The following is a 21,911-nucleotide window of genomic DNA, read 5'->3' as shown; positions in this document are numbered from 1 at the left end:
CAAGATAAAGCAGAAGACCTCGAAGCCAGGTCTCGAAGGAGCAACATACACCTTACGGCACTACCCGAAACAACTTCTACCGTAAGCATGGAACTGTTCATTGAAACCCTGCTAGTCTCACTTCTGGGCCGGGAGCACTTTCTCCGCCATTTTTGTAATTGAACGCTTGCACCGCTCATTGGGCCCGCGCCCTCTCCCAGGCGTTCCACCGCCCCCGTTTATTGCAAAGTTTTTAAATTAAAGGGATATGGATGCAGCCCTGAGGAAGGCCAGAGACTTGGGGTCTTTGCTGTATGAGGGCTCTACACTATCGCTATACCCTGACTTCATGGCCAAAGTTCAGGAAGACCGGAGACAGTTTGCCCTACTAAAGACGTGCTCAGGAACTGGATTATGCAATGCTCTACTCAGTGCGTCGGCGAGTCACTATGAAGGGTGTATCGAAGATCTTCACGGATCCCAAGCCCCTACAGAAAGCGCTCAAGGACTACACCAAGGAGCAACAACGAGCACCTACATTGGAACTGTCGCAGGGAGCTGAGGGAGGCATTATGAATGAAAATGATTAGAACTGCACCGCAAGTATTGCTTACAGCGGGAATGACAGCTGAGGGAAGGAGGGAGTGCGGCGAATTTACCGGTATACTAAAACTGCTTGGGTCACGATGGTACTTAATTAGCAGTTTAGGAGAGTCTTCAGTGCGTCCTAGGTGTATGGTTGTTAGAGTTGGCAGTTTCCTAGATAAGCAGTATCACTGTCTCTACACCCAAGCAGAGATGTATTGTATTTGGGACTACCCTAGTATAGTTACACAGGGACTTTAGTTGAGGGAGTGTGGGGCCAGCGGAGACAGACTACGAGATCTCCCACAGAGAGAGTGTGTCAATTAATTTAGGAAGCCTCTTTCCTTTACCACCCTGAAATTAGGGGATAACTGCAGCACTACTCTTTAAGATAGACAGGTCCTAGATACTGCAGCCACCGAATGTAGAATGTGTAATAGGCTTCAGGCAGATAGGGCCTCCGACCCTGGATGGTCTGAGAGATTATACAATGTGTTGACACTAGGCAGGTAATCTGCCATAATAGTATTGAAATGGCGGATAATCACTACTGGCGGATTCCAGTGGTGAGAGGGTGGAGTGGCAACATCCGCCCCTGTGTGTGAACCACTTGATTGCACTAGGCCACTTATTTGAATTTGGGGGGGGGGGTTCACAGATTGTGTCCAGTTGGGGTTGATGCAACGTGGGTGGGGGGTGATTAAGGGGTACTCTTTGTTGGAGTCATTGCTGAGATGGGACCATGACATACTTTCTAGACATTTGCCACATTTGTTGGAGGTTGACATAGAGGTACACACATTGTTAACAACAGCTACCTGTAATCCTTAACAATGACACAGCAAGAAGGTCTACTAAGCAGATTCTTAACATGGAATGTCCGAGGCCTTAATAATTATCGCAAGGTGCGGAATGTGATTGCGTACCTTAATGGACACGCAGTTGACTTACTCCAAAAACTCATTTGCCTACGGACAGCGCAATGTTAACACAAAAAGCACTGCAGGGTTCGTTTCATGCCTCGGGTTTTACTTCTCACGCCAGAGGGGTCCTCACATGGGTAAACCCGAAATCAGGATTCAAAATTGTCCCAGAGGTGACGGATGGTGAAGGGAGGTACACTTTTTCCAGGTGTAGGGTAAAGGGGTTAGATATACGGGTTATTAATGTGTATGATCCAAATTACGACAACCCCCTCTTTTACAGGTCCCCATTTGCTTCTCCCAGTGTAGATGCAGCGCTTCCACTATTAGTGGGAGGGGATTTTAATTGTGTATTCGACCCAACTCTAGAGCGTTCTGGGGTCCTGAGCGTCGCACGTCTGCCTCAGCAAAATTTATCACAGACACAACATTACGATTAGACATGGTAGATGTTTGGAGGGCGAGATTCCCGGAGCAAGGGGGGTACACACACTACTCTGCTCCACACAGACTTCATACGAGAATAGAATTCTGGCGTTTGTCGCGCAGAGTGTACTCTGAAATCAGGGACTATAAAATCCACCCTCGGACCCTTTCGGAACACTCCCCTGTGCTCTTGGTTCTGCGCAGCCTGCAGGGACGACCTGCCCAGTTTACCTGGAGGTTACCCCATATTAACTATTAGACATGGCATTCAGGGCTGAGATGACTGATGCGATTGAGGACTTCTTTACGAATATAGACTCAGTGACACTTTTCCACGGTCTGGGAATATTTAAAGTCTATATTAGAGGGGTAGTTATATCTAAATACTCTGGGGTGCTCCGTGCAATCAGGAATAGGCTAGAGCAGCTAAAGGAACGACTTGCTGAGCTGGAAACCGCTATGGGTCGCGATGGGGTAAAAGAGGGAGACGATAAATTGCAAAAAACACTTGCGGAATATCATGAGACCGCAGATAATGAAGTTCAGCATATGGGGAAATACACAGTTGCGAAAAGCTATGGTGAGGGGGAGCGACCGGGTGCCACCCTTGCGGCACTACTAAGGAACAGAAGAGAGGCGTCGTCCATAACAGCTATACGATCAGATGAGGGTGAGATGTTAGTTGAAGGCATTGCCAACCAATTTAAGCAGTACTTTGACTTCCTATATCGCTCCCGCCCCCTGGCAGAGGACAGCGCGATCCGGGATTATTTGGAGCACATAAAATTACCCTGGCTCACTAATGAACACCGCGAGTACCTGATGCGTCCGCTTGAAGTCTGGGAAATACAAGAGGCATTACGACATATGAGATCTGGCAGTGCACCGGGACAGGACGGCCTGCTGGTGGCCTTTTATAAAGAATTTGCAGATCTTCTCATTCCGCACTTGGCTACGCTTTTCAAGGAGCTGTACGAGTCTGGGGAACTGCCTCCAACAATGAGGGAGGCTATGATCGTTACCATTCTCGAGCCCGGTAAATCACCAGAGGAGTGCTCTTCTTACCACCCATTGTCGCTATTGAATGTGGACACTAAAATCTATGCCAAAATATTGGCATATCGTCTTGCTCCTCTAGTCCCAAGTCTGGCCAGTACAGACCAGGCGGGATTTGTCCCGGGTCGCAAATTCTCATACAACCTGCGCACATTCTTTGGTACTCTTCAACATGTTAACCCTAATGTAAAGGCCGCCGTGATATTCCTGGACGCTGAAAAAGCATTTGACTCTATAGAATGGCTGTTTTAAGAGCAGTCCTGAAAAGGATGGGTTTGGGTGGAGTTTTCTTGAACTTAGTCGCTGTATTATACAATTTGCCTACTGCAAGAATACGCATTGGAGATATGGTCACTGCCCCAGTAAGAATTTCAAGGGGCACTAGACGGGGCTGCCCACTGTCGCCCTTCCTATATGCCATAGTTGCAGAACCCCTTGCATGCGCCCTGGGAGAATATCATGGATTCCGCGGGATACGCTTCCCTAAATACAACTTAATTGTATCATTCTATGCTGATGATACGTTGCTCTACATCAGGGACCCGGAGGTCAATCTGTCCCTGGTGCTGAGGGAGGTTGTTCGGTTTGGCATGTTATCGGGCTTAAGAATTAACTGGACTAAATCCATAATTTTCTCATTGACCCCTTCCACTACACCTTTTGAACTCGAGTTCCCATTGACCTGAACTACTGAGCCAGTCCGCTATTTGGGAATACAAATTCATACAGACCCGGAGATAGTTTTTAGGGAAAACTATGGGAGGGCAGTTACCAAACTAGGGGAAGACGTTGAGCAGTGGGTATGTCTGCCTATCTCGCTGTTCGGGCGGATATCGCTGATGAAAATGGTGGTATTACTGCGGTTTTTATTCTTGTTTTTAAACATTCCTATGGTCTTACCAGCTTATTTCCTTAAAACCATCACCTCTACACTGACTAAACTTGTGTGGGTTGGAAAGCAGCCAAGGGTGCAATGGGAGGTCCTCACTATACCTTGCTATCTGGGGGGGGTTGGGAGCACCTGACTTGGATCTGTATTAAGGGTAGCAAAGAGCACACATGCCTTTCATTGGATACATCAGACTCTAGAACCGCCGCATCTGCATATCGAAAAAGTGGGGGTCACTCCACTGGACCTCCCTACCAGTCTATTTCGGTCCCCAGATCGTCATACAGGAAATCTTGATTCCATCAATTCCACGGTACATGCGTGACATGACTTGGTCAAGAGACAAGACTTATGTGCTATATTCTCCATTGGCTCCACAGGAATGGTGTGCCTGGCTCCCTATATGCAGGGATCACGCAGTGCTCAAGGCACTGCAGACTTTGAGCATCAAGGAGGCGGGAGACCGCTTCCTGGAAGGGAAAGTTCGAACGTGGGAGTAGGCAGCTCCGGAAGGCATAGTGGTCACCCCATTAGTGCAGTTCCAATACCATAGGGTGAGACAAGCTCTACACGAGGTACTAGGAGACAACATGGCGGAGCCCCCGGAGGTGACCCCATTTACTCTCATACTAAAAGCGGAAACCCCTGCGAAACTAGTATCCAGTTTCTATAGTGTTATTTAGGCATATCGTACAAACTCCTACACAAAATCTAGGCTGGAGTGGCAAAGGGACTTGGGCATGAATATAGATGATGATATTTGGAGAATTAGTGGTGAGGCAACTCGACGGGTGTCTCTAAACGGCCGTCACTGACTAATCCATTTCAAATATTTACAAAGAGTTTACTATACCCCAGAAAGGCTATTTTGCTATGGGTTGCGGGAGACTGTCGAATGTGAGAGATGCAAGAAGTGCCCGGCGGATTTCATGCACATAGCTTGGCAATGTCTGATAATCGCCAAGTTCTGGGAAAAGGTATTCCAAACACTAAGTGACATTACAGAGGTCCCTATGCTCCCAGATCCATTAGTTGCTTTGCTAGGCTATACTAAGAAGATAAAAAAGCGTATCAGACGCTTGATTGAAATGGGGGTGTTAACAGCAAAACGCAGATTAGCCATGCACTGGTCGCGCGGCCCGCATCCCACAATACAGGAATGGTCACGGGATATGCTGTATTGTAATACGCAGACGGAACTGTACAGTAAGTTGCTTCCCCCCCACAGTCGTCCTAAGAACTTCTCGGGATTATACCAAACATATCTTGCTGGGAAGTCCCTCTCGACCATAGACGCTACGCCCCGCGCGAAGAACACCTTGGGGTAAATGTTACTGTTATTTGATAAATGTGATACTGATGTATGTAACAAACCTGCTTAACCTTCCTGTTGTTGTAAATGTACTCTGGGTGTGATTGAACTGTGGTGCTATGTCCACTGAACGACTCCTCTATGGCTCCATTTAGTTAGAAAATAGTTTGCATTACTTTTTCTTTTAGTAGGCTCACAAGTCCATGCTTCAAGTTGGTGCATCTTGTAATGGTTGTATTTGCTATGAACCACCCTTTGGAAGCAAAACCTGTTTTTATTGTAATGTATGACCTATTAAATGCAACAATAAAAAATAAAAAAAACCTTCAAAATGAGGCCCACAATGTGAGAAAACGAAATGCCATTTTAATTGATTTAGAAAGCCATCCATGAAAGTGTGGCAAATTCAAAAGATAGAACACAAGAAAGTTAAGTTTGAGAGTGTCACTTCCATTCTTGAAAAATTCATCAAAGGCACAAAGAACAAGCATTTGCAATGCAATAGGTCTCGCATTTACGCGAGTTTGAGCTATTGACATTGCAAATAATGCCTTGCATTTTTGTTTTCGTTTTTAAAACATAAATAAAAAGGCATTGTCATTTACAATGCCAATAGCTTACACTCGCATGAATGCGAGACCTATTGCATTACAAATACTTGTTTGGTATAGTTTTATAGCTCACACTCGGCCTAAGGACATTAGAGCGCTTAACAGAAACTGACATACCGAGACAAAACATACACATTTTCAAACCTTTTTGGGCACAGGGAGATTAAGTGATTTGCCCAGAATCACACGACTTTGAGCAGAAGCCAGGATGTTGTCCCGCTTCAAAGTCAGCAGCGCTTACCACTAGGCCACATCCCTTTTGCCGTGTCTGCATGCTGACTGATACACAAAACGAACATGTGGCATGCAAAACGTGGGTATATCGTGTGTGCAAAGCAAAAACCAAAGGAAATGATGGACGGAGTGTTGAACATTGCAAGCACTCACCCCCAGTCAACTGATCTGGGTTTAATCCATCACCGTTCTTTAGCCCACTCTGCCACCCCAGTTCAGACATGGCCATATGCAAATCAGTCTGACCCTGTGCCTCATGGGAACAGTCCAGCCCGAACTGCCAAGCCGTGTGTGCAGTCTACCCAGATTACTGCATAGTGACCGGTACAAGGGGACGTGTGAAGAGCAGAACGGCGCGCATTGCCCGGTTACTGCAGGTCGACTAGTATACCAACATCACAGACCTACATTGCAGACATATATCCCTAGGCATTGTTCTGTTATCACTGCATGCTGATTGGCGGAAAAAAATTGAAATATGAAGCGCAGAACCTGTTCACATGTTTGCTTTACTTTTATTACAGCATTCTGGATGGCACACTGCACTTTCTTTCGAAGGGTAGAGCGCTGTGCATTGTAAGGTTTTTTTCTGCATGCCCGGTGACACGAAAGCAAATGCGAATTGCAGAAAGTTGTTCTTATGCATTGGTCTTTTACAACTGCAAGCTGGCAGGTATCCAACACAGGATTGAAGCACACCGGAAGGGCTGCGTGTGGATGCAGTGCTGAACTAACTGGGGCTGCTGCAAGGTGTGGCTGAGATGCAGTGACTGAGATGAGTGCACACAGTGTGCGCGTGCTCTGGAATTGAAGGAGGTGCTTCAAGTCAGGACTGGTCTCGGCCCTGCAACCGCAGGGCGGGGCTTCAGGCCAGACATAATCGCACTTTGGCAGGTACATACTGACCCTCCGCTCCGAAACAGCGGGGGGCGCTGCAGGTGAGAACTGAGGTGAGTGTCGATGGCAAGATGCTGGCATGGTAAGTGGGGCAGTAGGACAGTCCCGGGTGTAGGGGGCTGGAGGGTGTCATTAAACCTGTAGGGTGTTAGTACAGCTGATGTCTCAGAGTGAGATTAAGTCAAAGTGATACAAATGTCAAGACTTGTGTGCTACGCAGTAAAAATATGTTCCTTAGGAATGCTATAACTATTACTATAGAGTTTTTTTGGGAGCTGAGGCTACAAATGTGATTCTCTAGCTCAATATAAGCAATGAATGAAAATTTGAGTTATCAGCATAGTAGTTTTGCACATCAATGCTTAAAGAAAACATGGCTTAAATGACACAGTTTTAGGGACTAATGGCTTCATTATTATTATTAGAGTTTGAGGCTATGCGTTTAGAAATCTAAATGCTATCGCAGCCCAACAATTCAACTTCTAGTGTATCAGAGCTTAAAAGCAAAAGATCCACCAATGGATTGCTAGTTTTACAGGATAGGAGTTGAATGGCATTTAAGATGAAAACCATAGGATATGAAGGCTGAGTAGTCTCAGTGCTATACATTTCCTTTATTTAGTTTCATACAGCACTGTACGTGCCATCAGGACTAGTCCACAAGTTCAAAATTAGGGACTAGAAGGAGTCTACGTCTACAAGGCATGACTACTATCCGATATCGTGCTCATGACACCATCAAGTCTTAGTCAAAGGATAGTTTAGGTTTTTAGTAGTTTCCTGAAGCACATATAGTCTATTTATTTAACTGACTTGTAGAGAGCATGGCTACCTAAAAAAACAACCAGCATTTCCAAAAGCCAAGCATGATTGTTAAAGATGTGTTAACATCCATGTTTTGAGCAATTCGCCGAAATCTGTAAGTGATTTGCAGACTGTTTCAAAACTTGGGTCCCAGATATGCAAATGCCCGACCACCACGACGGGTTCTGTTGATTTGGGGAATTATGCAAGCTCCTGATGGCTAGAGCGAAACGAGCGTTAAGGTGTATACCAAGTATACCAATGTTTCTGTCCTTGAGGCTCTTGGCTTTAGATTAATCGGATCAGACTAACTTGATGACCACAGGGTCTCTCAAAGTGTATTGATTTATAGCGCTAGTCACACACTTTCCTAGGGCATTTTGGGGCTTAAATAGTCCAGAATCTCAAAGACCTCACTCAACATAGTTTGGTCGTCTGGCTGGTATGTCGGCTTAAATGATCTTAAGTATCAAAATGCAAGTATTTCATTTCTCAGAAGCCCAATGCGTCTAAAGGGACAAGGATCTAATAGTTTGAACGCACATATGCCTAAAAAGCTTTGTTGATCCGTGGTTGTCAGGTCTTAGAGTTAACCATATGATTTATTACTATAAATTTCAGGCTTGTCAGGACAAGATATTGCGGGTCTTAGACCATGCAGTCACAGAACTTGCGGTCGACTTTTAAATAACAGACGATGGCCTCTTCTTTTTATGGGACTTTAGTTTCACAGTTTTAACCTTAGTCAAAAGATTCTGTTTTTGAGTCCGAAGCTTCAAATGGGCTTAATATCACTAGAACTCGGCAGGCCAACAGCTTTAGAAACAATCTTAGGTCGAATCTTAAAACTTGGATGTCTCATCGATTTACGTACTCCTGTCTCACTTACGTTTTGGCTAGTGCTTTCAAGGGAAATACAGAAGTGCAGGTACTCACTATTAAGTGAAGTGCCGATACTCTACCATTAGATATACTGCAGTAGTGCTGTAAAGTGCAGGTATTCTCCCTTTCAAATTAAAAAAGTGCAGGTACTTGGTACCGGACAGTACCTGCCAATTTGAAGCACTGGTTTAGGCATACGATTAATGATTGTAAGGCACAAAACATCGCATGCCTAAAGACTGGAGGTTCTTAGCAGCAAAAACCCTGCGCTGGAGTCTTGGGCCTTAAGGCCTCCGGACTTTCAGTGCTCTATGTTCTGGGAAGGGGTATAGGGATGGATAAAAGGTGTGAGGGTCGAGGCGGCGCACAGGCAGATCTCACTGGCTGTTTGCAGGATCTCACAGCGCAGACCGCTCGTGTAGTCGATGAGCTCCTCCAGGCTCCGCTAGCTGTGCTGTCCGTGGCCCGAAAACTTGTGCAGCACCTTCTCCAGCTCCCGCTCCACCGTCACCCACTAGTCCATGGTGGGCTCCGGCAAGGGGAGGGGCCGACGGTGCCTGTGCCGTGTCAGGGACCTCGCGGGGGCTCTCGCAGTCTCCCTGCACCTCTCTATGGCTCATAAGTGTTTCATGCTTCCCTGTGGGGCACACGAGGGAGGAGAGTGGGGCCTCGTGCAGCACCGAGCGATGCCTTGCGGGGGGGAGCAGACGGCCTCGCGGACTGTCTAGCGACGAGTCTCTCGAGCGGGGCCTGTGTCCCGTGTGTTCTGTGATGAAAACTGTCTCACGCGTGCCGTGACTGAGCAATTGCCGTGTTATTGTTTTCACAGATGAGAGATGGGGCTGAGTTCCAAGTTGACCTGCTTAGTTTGGACAAAACCATTCTCACGTCTTTTAGGGTGACAACCGATAGGAACATGGATAAGACAACTTTTGGAGTTGCATTGGGAAGCTGAAATGTAAATCATAAAGAAACCGGCAGCGCAAAAGACCCACAGTTCGTTCTCTTCACGTGCAATACTGCATGACGTGAAACACCCCTCCAGTTCCATTTATGTGCCACGGTCCATAAACTACGCCCTCACGGAAGTTTGTCCATTGAAACAGTCCTCGTGAACTAAACTCTGAACACACAGCTCAGCGGCAGGGAATCAACTGACCCGGGGAGAGGCACAGCTGAGATAACAAACCATAAATCTGGGCGCGCACCAAAGCAGAATAAAAAAATAAATAGTGCTTACTGACTAAATGAAGGACACAGTATAATGCCGCAAGTAAAAGATCCAGTCCTGATGGGCAGTCCCAAAAGGAGACGGGCGGTAACAAGGAGGGACTAAGAAGCCTCATTTTCAATCGGAAGCCAGCGTTTACCATGGACGATGACGCCAGCCAATGAAAAATATGGTCGGGGCTTCCACTCTACTTCTAAAACATACTCTGCTGCAATATGCCTCGCAGAGTGAGCAGCGCATGTGTGCCGCACCGCTAGGCGAGACCTAAGAATGTAAAGTTTACCCATGGGTGTAGCAGACATTCCTACCGTCACTGTCCCAAACAGAACCTGGCCAGTTCCTTTTCATGAACCTTGGGGTGTCTCTCTGTCCTTATATAAATGATGCACATTGGTCCCACGCACGCTGCCAACTAGCTTAACGCTCGTAAGCACAGCGCTTTTTCCTGCCTCCTAAATGTCGTTAGTGAGCTGTGCATTCCCACGTAGAAGAATGTTGAGAATAGACGTTTCTAGATAAACAGGATTTTACTGACTGAAAGAGTTATATTTAGAATCCTGATTGTGCTGGCAAAGTTTGTTTTGTTAAACATGAGTAGAGAAGAGATTAAGAATTCTTAGCATCATTCTCGAGTTTTTAAGGGAGTGCTTTGTGTGCACTATCTCGTTTTTAAAACAGAGCGCACATTGTGTCAATGTATTACAAATGACCGGAGCTGCGTTTGTAGTTTACATAGTGGTTCAACATGGCAGAAGTTAGCACAATAAAACCTACATTCAATTCAAGGCCCGTGATTTTATCGCTGGTTTAAATTGCTGAATTTGGATGCAAATGTACTGTTTAAGTTCACTGCAGAGGATATTGATCATGGTTTTCTTTATGTGACAGAGGCACGAAGAGGAATAGAGAAAAGTTGCGCATTTCAGTGTGGTACAATTGTAAAAATTCACTTTTAACTGAGAATAATTCAGAATCCATTTTGAGATGGGCCGGGTATTCTTCTCAGGCAGCACCGAAAAAAGTGCCAAGCGGAAGAAGGTGGGCGCACTGTGAGGTAACTTCGATATGCAAATGAACCGGTTTAAAACCCCAGCAGATGTTTGAAGACCCCTAGCTTCACCAATCGTGGTTTAGAAATGAATGGGCAGCTCTGAACTGGAGTATAAACCTGGCCAATCCTAGATTAAAAAGTACACAAAGAGGGTTGGGAAAAATTACAACTGGGAGAATAATAGATCCACAAGTATATATGGGTGAGTGAGTGAGGGCCGGCCAGAAAAGAGGGAACTTCCAAGAATTTGAAATAAAGTAAAGCAGAGGGGGAGGGTAAAATTAAACTGCCCAGTTTAATCATCCAGGTAGAACAATAATATGCAACTTTGAAACCGAGCAAACAAAAAGCTCTTGATCTGTCCATATTTCACCAGAAAGCCCACATACCTTGAAGCTTGCGCATGGCTTCCAAGCCCACAAGCAGCCTAGTGCCCGTTGCTCCTGGTTCCTTCAAGATCACCCAGGCTCAGAGTGCTAAACTGTGCAATCCCAATGCAGAAGCACCACAAATGAAGGTGGCAGGTGTGAGTGCGCCATTGTCTTAGATCAACATGAGCGAGGCAGCCAGACTGCAGGGAGGGGGCGGTGTGAATCTCGAGACAATAGGATCATGGAGACGAGATTCAATATGGCATTTAAAAATACAGTCAGTGAGAAAGGACTTGCCCCATAAAGGGAGTTAGTGATCACAAGTTAAGAAAAACATGTCAATTTGTTAAAATGTCAGTACAAAACAGAATACTGAGGAAATACGAATGCAGTAGTAGTGTCTCATTACATCACCCAAAGTACAATGAAAAGCATTGCGATGAAGGCAATCCGTCACAGGACTCTGCAATAATGAGCAAAATCAGGAAAATAAGACTAGGTTTATATGTGCAGCAAATCAATAGCAAAAGGGACGGCATCCCAGTAAAAACTGCAAGCCGTACATCTTACCTCCAAATCCAAGGGTTTATATGGTCAATTTCAAGATAGAAAATTACAGAAACTGCTACGTCAGCATGGGGGGAGCAAAAATATTATTTTTGCAGAAAATCACAAAACGTCATTTAAAAACGTCATATAAACCTACCATGTCAACACTATCACACTCAATGACTATTGATCGCCCATTATAACAGACTGTCATGGGGGGGGGGGGCTGTCATTTGGGAGGGGTGATTGAATGCAATATAGTCTGCTAGCAGGAAGAGATTTGAAAAGTAGCAAAAACTTCCTCCAGAGAGTTCTTTGAGAACATGTCATTCAAAACAAATAGTGCATATCTTGGTGTGTTCGGTGTCAATAGCAAAATAAATAAAACACACAATGTTTAAAGTCAGCAGCCTGGTTTACAAAAATGAATTCGAGGCCTAACTGAGTCCTAGATTAGACTTGGCCAGAAAACACATTAAAACACACCCTAAAGATTTCCTTTCACATTTTAATAGTTCCATGTAAATGTACAGATATAATTAAAATGTGTAAAGTTACACACAGGTGTGAATGAAATGCGAAGGTGGCCAGTGTTGTAGGGGGAACAATCCAATATACTAAACACTCAAGCAACACACTATTGCCTTCCAATTGCGCTTCAAGCACACACCCTGAATTCTTCAGGCTACGCAGTGTTTTGCCGTATACGCATACATATTTCTGAGAGAGTTTGGGATAAAGGCACTGATGAAGCAGCAGGTATGTTTGTTAAAGATGGAGTGATCATAAAAGGTCAAGAAAAATCACTGTGTCAAGTACAGTAAGTAAGACTTACCTGAGGTCAAGGGTTTGAGGTTAGTCTGCTAATGCTGCCAGGGCAAACCCTATTGCTATTGTTCACACACACTTAAATGCAAAGCTGTAGATTATCCACACATTAAGAAGTTGGAAAAAATGATTATTGGTATTTACCTGGACCAGTTGGGATCCTTGTCTAGTATAATGGGATTTCCCACCACTATCAAGAGGGCCTTTGCTCTGGTTATTGCGACGTTAAACCTCTGCAGAAAGAGAAGGATACAAAAAGACCAAGCCATTACGTTCTTGATTGGTGAAATAGACTATTTTCCACAAATAGCAGCTCTAGAACTACTCTTCCTGTCTGCACGTATTTCACCCTTAACAAGAATCCAGTGCGTTTTTTGCAATATCGTACGTCCCTTAAAACTCATGGTCTAGGTCTGGTCAGTTTGGTGGGAACAGACCGGCGGACACCATGACTGAACGAAGCTCAGACCACCTAATCCAATAAGCCAACACCAGCAAGCCATTCTGGGATTCATCATCATCTCATCAAACTTTGGTCAGAAACTGAACTATGAGATTACCAAAATGTTGTTCCTCAGCTGTTCCAGCGTGTATCTATTTCAACTTATAGACCTCGGGTCAACTTCGCTTGCTGGGTAAAGCTTGGAACAGAAACAAACTGGGGCTCATTGCAATTTACTGCGTAGTGTGAACATCTACTCTACATTCGAGTACATTGCAGGGCCATGCAATGCAACTTTCCAAAGACTTACCATTAATACCACTGAACTCCAGATTTTATTTCTGCATTAGACAACTTTCCATGAGTGGAAAATTAGAAATGGGGATAGTACTGCAAAAAGCTGCAACTTATTTAAGATGCAAGGCATAGTCTCTCCTAGGAAATCTAGTAAAATGAGCAAACACAGATGTCCTCGTACATTAACTTTTTTCATTCCTTCTGGCATTGTTTGTAGCAGCTTTTTTTTAAATAAGTGTTGAGTACATTGCATCCACACCTCAGAATAGTGGCGCGCAGTGCTTCGGCAGTAGTTCTGCCAGTGGTCCTCATCTCGCTATGTATTCATTTGATAACTTCAAAAACCGCGCCTTCACCCACCACCATCACAAACCAAAACAAGATGATGCCATTATCAGAACTTCCAAGTCAGCCCTTCCAAGGCTGGACTTATTTGTTTTTTGAAAAAAGGAAAATCGAAAATCTGCAGTAGAAACCTTTAGCAAAGAGTCAGCCCAATGGCCAGGTCATTGCTGCACTCATTGAAATGGAAGCGCCCAATGGCCAGGTCATTGCTGCACTCATTGAAATGGAAGCGCCCAATGGCCAGGTCATTGCTGCACTCATTGAAATGGAAGCGCCCAATGGCCAGGTCATTGCTGCACTCATTGAAATGGAAGCGCCCAATGGCCAGGTCATTGCTGCACTCATTGAAATGGAAGCGCCCAATGGCCAGGTCATTGCTGCACTCATTGAAATGGAAGCGCCCAATGGCCAGGTCATTGCTGCACTCATTGAAATGGAAGCGCCCAATGGCCAGGTCATTGCTGCACTCATTGAAATGGAAGCGCCCAATGGCCAGGTCATTGCTGCACTCATTGAAATGGAAGCGCCCAATGGGCAGGTCATTGCTGCACTCATTGAAATGGAAGCCAGATGGCATGTCTTGTGCCACATCATGACTAAACCAGCTTGAGTCACCTTGGGCCTTACCAGCATTATTCACAAATGTTTCAAGATCATACAATTAAACACAAAAGAGATCAGCTACATATTTAGCTATACATAAATGGCGGTTACTGATTAGCATGGATACCAGTATGAACTGTAGAATGACCAACACCATGATCCCCCAACAGTACCATACACCGCACCACTCCAAGTCAGACATGCTGCCTTAACCTCATTTATAACCGCATAAAACCGCCGCTCCATCCCACGTTCAGACACCGATGTTGCGGCCATCGCTGTTCTGCGATCCATCTCACGCCTGCTTATTACGCTCCCTTGCTCTGTTTTCCCTAATCCCGCACTGTTAATGACCACCCACAGTTTTTTTCAAAGAACAATTGTTGGATGTTTTCTCCCAATTTGCTATTTTTTTAGGTCTTGCCTACAGACACATTTAGACCTATTGTGTCCAGTAGCAAAACGTATAGCAGACCATGGGTCAGCCCATTGCTCGTGAATGGTTGGCTTTGTCAATCTCATTTGTTTGCTTCTGGTGTCTGTCTCTCCCTTGAAGAATATCTATGGTACAGTGTTCCTATTCGGATACATTGTATGCTTCCCCTGCTCACATTAAGGGAGCTACATTTGTCTTTCAGCACTCCATGGGACTACAAGTTTTGTTTGTGCTCTTTTCCATTTGCTACTTTCTCCTCACATGTCAGGGCCACAATCATCTCCATGTTGCTCCCCCAACTCGTCTTTTGCCTCCCCATACTCTCCCTGCCCTACAACACGCCACAGCCCACCACGGCCCCCCAATCTCCTCTGTTGCGCCTCTCTGCCTTGTATTGCTGGGCACTCTCTTCTAAATTGCTCATCTCATTCCAGCTCTTGTCGCTCCCCTGCACAACATTTATTTTCCTGGAGGACCAGCAGATGACGTGTTCTACTAGGCGGCTCCTCTCTCTACAATGCCCTTTCACAGCTGCACACTTTTCAGTTTACTGCCCAAAGATGGGCATTCTGAAGAGTGCATGATGCATGTGTGCACAAAGGTTATTGTTGGACTTGGCCCTTCTGGCAGGTTCCCACCGAAACTTTTTGCTTGTAATTGGTAACTTGGTGTAGTGATTTTGGGTTTCTGCGCACTTTACCGCTGTGTCCCAGGGTAAAGTGCGTGCGTGTTGTGAGGTTGGCCTGCCCTCCCATAGGAATGCATGGGGGAATGTAGATGTCCCGGTAGTTCCTGATGCGTGGGGTGGGCAGGCCCGTGTTTGGTATGTGCGGACTCGTGGGAGTGAATGCTGCGCGTTGATGTGTGCGGCGTGCATGTACCTGGTGTGGAAGTGCCACTTCTAGAAGTGGGCACTTCAGTGTGCAGTCTGAAATGTGTGGCGTGTCTGGTGATTGGCTGGTGAGGTCAGGTGACGGACTAGGGAATTCCCCAGAGTCAGGAGGAGTCACCCAGTGGTGAATGGGGAGGTAGCATGTTGATGGCTGGGGAGGAGTGTACCTGGGTCCTGAATAGGACAGGGCTCCCCCACACAATGCTGGCGCCGGCCCCTGGGGTGCGTCTAATGACCCTAGCCCTGCCAGTGAATAGAGTGAGGGGCTGAGCACATCAAGGGTGCTCCCCAACCAGCTGCGACTGGTTTTCCCCCTCACCCTGAACCCAGAACAAAGGGATTTGGTGTATAAAAAGGGGCTGTGTCCCCTTACAAAATATTCTTGTTCTAACTCGAATCTACCAGGGGCGTGCTGCTGCTGGGGCCCAGGGGAAGGCTTGCCTCCCTGGGCCCTGCCCAGCCCCTGGATGCCAGATGGACTTCCTGGACCTTTTTCCTCTGCTTCCTTGGCTGGCCTTGTGGACTCTGAGCTGCCCTAGTGCTTGGGGAGCGCTGTGTCTCCTATCTGCTGAGGAGCGCTTTATTATTATGGAGGAGCGCTTCCCTGGTTTCCCCGAGCGCCTCCCTGCCGCCTGCGATGCTGCGAGTTCCTTAGAGGGAATCCCCAGCGTAGGGATTCCCCCTCATCGTGCCCTGTCGCGGGTGCCCACCCCGCTGGTTGTGAGCCGATACGGGTGCCTACCCCGTTTATTTGATTAATTATGCGCGGGTGCCCACCCCGCGACTTAACTGTCTTGAAGATCACCGCTGCGGCCCGAGTCGCGGCCAAAACCGGAAGTCAGGCGAGAATGTGCCTGGCGGCGGGCGGGACTTCCGGTTTTACCGAGGAAGTCCAGCGCCCGCCGCCGCCGCCGGAGAAGCTGCCCAGGAGACCGGGAGATGGCGCCTGCCTGTGCGGGGCTCCCATGGCTTAGGGAGAGCCCCGCAGGCAGCGCCGAATGCAGACTGAAGGCGGAGGGGGCTCGAGGCACATTGCCGGTGCCTGCCCCCACCGCGGGTGAAGAGACGAGCCCTGCATCAGAGCTGGTGAGTTTGGGGCTCTAAAGGAGGGATAGAGAGAGGCCCCAGTGCTGGTGCCGACTTCCTGGGCGGCCCCGTTTAGCAGCGGGCCGCCCCAACGAAGGGGCCTCCTGTTGTGTTAAGAGCCCCGTGGCTCCAACGGGGCCATCATTATTTCGGAGTCCAGAGAGACTCCGTTGGGGGCATTGTTACTCCCGAGCCAGAGGCTCCTCCGAGGCTGGGCAGGTGTACTTTCGAGCCCATGGGGCTCCAACGAGACGGGCAAAATTGGTTATAGAGCCTAGAGGGCTCCAACGTCCCCCGCATTGTTTATGTTAAGAGCGCTAGTGCGCTCCAAAGTGACTTCCTGAGCTAGGTGGCTCCAACGTGCTGGATATTGTGTCATGGGCCATTTGAGAGCCCCGGCTTGCCTTCCACAGCTGCGCAGCACTTAGTGCCAGCTGCAGCGTTTAGGCCCTGTGCTTGTCCCCAGCTGCCCAGCAAGTAGTGGGCAGCTGCTACGTTTAGGTTCTGGTGCGTCCTGGACTCTAATGGGATTGAGGTGTATTGCGATTCATGCTAATGTGCTTTTGGGTGCTAGGAAATGTATTGTGTATAGCCTGTTTTGCGCACCCTGTGTCTGATACCTCTAAATGTGGTTATTTCGGCCTAGGAGGTTGTTTTACCTGCGTAGGTTGTTGGTAGGGAGAATGTCCTTCCCTGTGTTATGTACGCCCCTAGTGTAGGTATAATTAGGTGGCTAGGTCTAATGAGTTAGACCAAGGAGAATTGCGTAATGTGATTTATGCCCCTGTGATAGATACAGGATAGGTCTTATACCTGATGCTAGTGTGATGACGCTGAGGTCATTATTGCGCCAGTAGAGACTGGTTGTGTTCTACAGTTACTTTGTGTTATGTTCTACGTTTACTATTGGTGATTTGTGTTATGTTCTAAGTGCTAATTCCTGACAGTGGTCCATGTGGCCCTGTCCCCTGTACATATAATCCCTTGTAAATTCTGCCCGTGCCTGTTGGCACATTGTAAAGTGTGTGTTTTTATCTAATGTGTTGTGTATAATACAAAGGCTATTTTTATAGAATACCTTGTGTGGAGTTTCCTTTGTTGTGGGCCTTGGGTGTTGTTGCTGGGTGCGCGCGCAAACGCTTTACACATCGCCTCAGGGATAAGCCTGTCTGCTCGTGCCAAGCTACCAAGGGGGTGAGCAGGGGTTATCTTTGGCGTGTAACTCCCCAGCCCTGACTAGAGTGGTGGTTTCTGCCTGGCTTTGGCGCAAGCCTCAGCCAACCAGAAATCCCATTTCTAACATTGGTGATCAGCGGTGGGATTTGGACTTGCGTTTGCGCTGTACCGCAGCAGCAACTGGCCGCACTACAAAACTCTGCATTTAGACAAATCACATGGTATAGGGATTATTGTTTTAAAGTTTGCTTTTAAATGTCATTTCTTTGGAAATGTGTTCTTGTGCACTGTGAGTTAGGTGTCCCTAGCTCGGGAGGGTAGGTCATCCCCCTTAGTGCATTGTGTTTTCTGGATTCACCAGAGGGTGGGATCCAGTGGTGGCAGCAGATGTGTGTCCAGTGCATGTATTCCCATTCCCAGTTCCCGGGGTAGTGGTACCTGTGTCACGTGGTGGTCAGGTTGAGAAATCAGGGGCGGTAGAAACTGTCTTACCAGTCTTGGGAGGGGTTTGGAGATGAATGTGTAATGCGCTGGATGAATGTGAATGTCCCATTCCCAGTTCCCAGAGTGATAGTACCTGTGTCACGTGGTGGTCAGGTTGAGAAATCAGGGGCGGTAGAAACTGTCTTACTAGTCTGGGGGGTGTGAGTGTGGATAAATGGTGTGTGTAAATTATTTTGAGCTTGCTTTTGGGAGTAACCCTAGAAGAATGGTGCAGGTATCTCCACAAACCGTTGCGGCGGAGATGGTTTAGAGTAGCCCAGCTAGGTACCCTTATTTGTGAGGAGGTTGAGGGGTCTCACGCCTGAACTGGTTGAGGGCGTGACCCTGGGTTGTATTCCCAACCCCAACCTCAGTCTCCAGGACTGGTTGGTTCCATGAGGGAACACCAGGTAGGGAGCCTAGTCTGTCCTGTTGTACTGTTCTTCGAGGTGGTTCTTCCTGTTTGAGGTAAGCTGGGAGTGTCTGTAGTCAGGCCTCCATCAGTTTTGGTGTCGAACAGTGCCACTCCTAGGTGGAGGGTGCAGAGGTTCAGTTTTGAGGGGTGAGAGGGGGAAGAGTCCCCAGTGGGAGCCAGTGGGTCAGGGGCCGGCCAGAAGGGCTGGGCCACCAATGAGTGACCATGGTGACGCCACTTCTGTCCTGGGGCATCTTCACGCACTGTCAGAGAGACAGGAGGTCGTGAGCTCTGCGCCAGGCAGACTGTCACACGACACGCTAGGTATGTGTCACCCTCGGGAGCGTATATGTACTCCCAGGAAGTCCTGGTTCTCCGGGCAATTGTGAGGTGATACCCCCCTGATAGCAGGTGGGGTACAGTTGTGAGGGGTGAGAGGGGGAGAGGTCCCCAGTGGGAACCAGTGGGTCAGGGGACCAGCCGGATGGGCTGAGCCACCAATGAGTGACCATGGTGATGCCACTTCTGTCCTGGGGCATCTTCACGCACTGTCGGAGGGACAGGAGGTCGTGAGCTCTGCGCCAGGTTGCTGGGGCATCTTCACGCACTGTCAGAGGGACAGGAGGTCGTGAGCTCTGCGCCAGGCAGACTGTCACATGACACGCTAGGTATGTGTCACCCTTAGGAAGTCCTGGTCCGCCAGGCATCTGACCAAAGGGTACGTCCCTCGGTTGGGGAGCCAGTAGCCGGTGTTTCCGGATCTGGACGTAAGGACGACTGTAGTCAGTGTCCTGGCCGGTTTGCCTTCTAGGGGTACCACTCCAGTTGGGAGGGTGCGGAACTCTGGAAGGGGGTGCAGAGGGAGGGCGGCCTCGCCTCTGACCCCGGTGCAGCCGGCGAACTTGGATCCCAGGTGGTAGACCAGTTGGTGGAGAAAGGTCCTGAACTGGTGGGAGAGTTGTGTTCTGGTGGGTGCTTCCCTGGGAGGGTGCGGAACCCCAGAAGTAGAGGTAGGGTGGGGCATTCTTGCCCGTGACCTCTGGTCAGCCTGAGGGTGCGGACCCTAGGTTGAAGGATCAGTGGTAGTTGGGAACTACACTGAGAGGGAGAGTGGAGAATGGCTTGTATGCCAGGGGTTACTACCCCCCACTCTGGGTTTGGCAAGGACCAGTGGTATCTGGGTGGCCTAGGGCCTGGTCCTGGCCGTGGACAACTAGGTAGTACCAGTGGGGTAGCCTAGTTGGGCCTGAGTTCTTTTCGGTTGTTTTTTTCAGATGGAACCATGTTGATGGAGAAGGGCGTAGAACCGGAGAGTGTCCCTGCAGTGCGGGCCTGCGTCCGTGTTCTATCGCCCCAAGCAGGGAAGACCATCACGGTGGTGATTGGTCTGCCCTGCGTTTTGGCTGGAAGGGGGTTGTGTTGGACTTGGCCCTTCTGGCAGGTTCCCACCGAAACTTTTTGCTTGTAATTGGTAACTTGGTGTAGTGATTTTGGGTTTCTGCGCACTTTACCGCTGTGTCCCAGGGTAAAGTGCGTGCGTGTTGTGAGGTTGGCCTGCCCTCCCATAGGAATGCATGGGGGAATGTAGATGTCCCGGTAGTTCCTGATGCGTGGGGTGGGCAGGCCCGTGTTTGGTATGTGCGGACTCGTGGGAGTGAATGCTGCGCGTTGATGTGTGCGGCGTGCATGTACCTGGTGTGGAAGTGCCACTTCTAGAAGTGGGCACTTCAGTGTGCAGTCTGAAATGTGTGGCGTGTCTGGTGATTGGCTGGTGAGGTCAGGTGACGGACTAGGGAATTCCCCAGAGTCAGGAGGAGTCACCCAGTGGTGAATGGGGAGGTAGCATGTTGATGGCTGGGGAGGAGTGTACCTGGGTCCTGAATAGGACAGGGCTCCCCCACACAATGCTGGCGCCGGCCCCTGGGGTGCGTCTAATGACCCTAGCCCTGCCAGTGAATAGAGTGAGGGGCTGAGCACATCAAGGGTGCTCCCCAACCAGCTGCGACTGGTTTTCCCCCTCACCCTGAACCCAGAACAAAGGGATTTGGTGTATAAAAAGGGGCTGTGTCCCCTTACAAAATATTCTTGTTCTAACTCGAATCTACCAGGGGCGTGCTGCTGCTGGGGCCCAGGGGAAGGCTTGCCTCCCTGGGCCCTGCCCAGCCCCTGGATGCCAGATGGACTTCCTGGACCTTTTTCCTCTGCTTCCTTGGCTGGCCTTGTGGACTCTGAGCTGCCCTAGTGCTTGGGGAGCGCTGTGTCTCCTATCTGCTGAGGAGCGCTTTATTATTATGGAGGAGCGCTTCCCTGGTTTCCCCGAGCGCCTCCCTGCCGCCTGCGATGCTGCGAGTTCCTTAGAGGGAATCCCCAGCGTAGGGATTCCCCCTCATCGTGCCCTGTCGCGGGTGCCCACCCCGCTGGTTGTGAGCCGATACGGGTGCCTACCCCGTTTATTTGATTAATTATGCGCGGGTGCCCACCCCGCGACTTAACTGTCTTGAAGATCACCGCTGCGGCCCGAGTCGCGGCCAAAACCGGAAGTCAGGCGAGAATGTGCCTGGCGGCGGGCGGGACTTCCGGTTTTACCGAGGAAGTCCAGCGCCCGCCGCCGCCGCCGGAGAAGCTGCCCAGGAGACCGGGAGATGGCGCCTGCCTGTGCGGGGCTCCCATGGCTTAGGGAGAGCCCCGCAGGCAGCGCCGAATGCAGACTGAAGGCGGAGGGGGCTCGAGGCACATTGCCGGTGCCTGCCCCCACCGCGGGTGAAGAGACGAGCCCTGCATCAGAGCTGGTGAGTTTGGGGCTCTAAAGGAGGGATAGAGAGAGGCCCCAGTGCCGGTGCCGACTTCCTGGGCGGCCCCGTTTAGCAGCGGGCCGCCCCAACGAAGGGGCCTCCTGTTGTGTTAAGAGCCCCGTGGCTCCAACGGGGCCATCATTATTTCGGAGTCCAGAGAGACTCCGTTGGGGGCATTGTTACTCCCGAGCCAGAGGCTCCTCCGAGGCTGGGCAGGTGTACTTTCGAGCCCATGGGGCTCCAACGAGACGGGCAAAATTGGTTATAGAGCCTAGAGGGCTCCAACGTCCCCCGCATTGTTTATGTTAAGAGCGCT

The 21,911-nt window shown here is 48.8% G+C and overlaps 1 protein-coding gene across 7 annotated transcripts in view; it reads right to left on the bottom strand.

Annotated features, from left to right (window-relative positions):
* Positions 1 to 21,911, bottom strand: part of LOC146869034 (RNA helicase MOV-10-like) — a 488,182-nt gene that overhangs the window by 106,460 nt on the left and 359,811 nt on the right. For all 7 annotated transcript variants that reach the window (XM_085599844.1, XM_085602574.1, XM_085599639.1 and 4 more), the window contains one exon: positions 12,773 to 12,861. In XM_085599844.1, coding sequence (XP_085455970.1) covers positions 12,773 to 12,861 — 89 coding nt within the window. The remainder of the gene's footprint in view (positions 1 to 12,772; positions 12,862 to 21,911) is intronic.

The sequence above is a fragment of the Triturus cristatus genome, chromosome 1_1, assembly GCF_964204655.1.
Source record: "Triturus cristatus chromosome 1_1, aTriCri1.1, whole genome shotgun sequence".
Lineage (NCBI taxonomy): Eukaryota > Metazoa > Chordata > Amphibia > Caudata > Salamandridae > Triturus > Triturus cristatus.
This window is presented reverse-complemented; position numbering and strand designations above follow the sequence as displayed.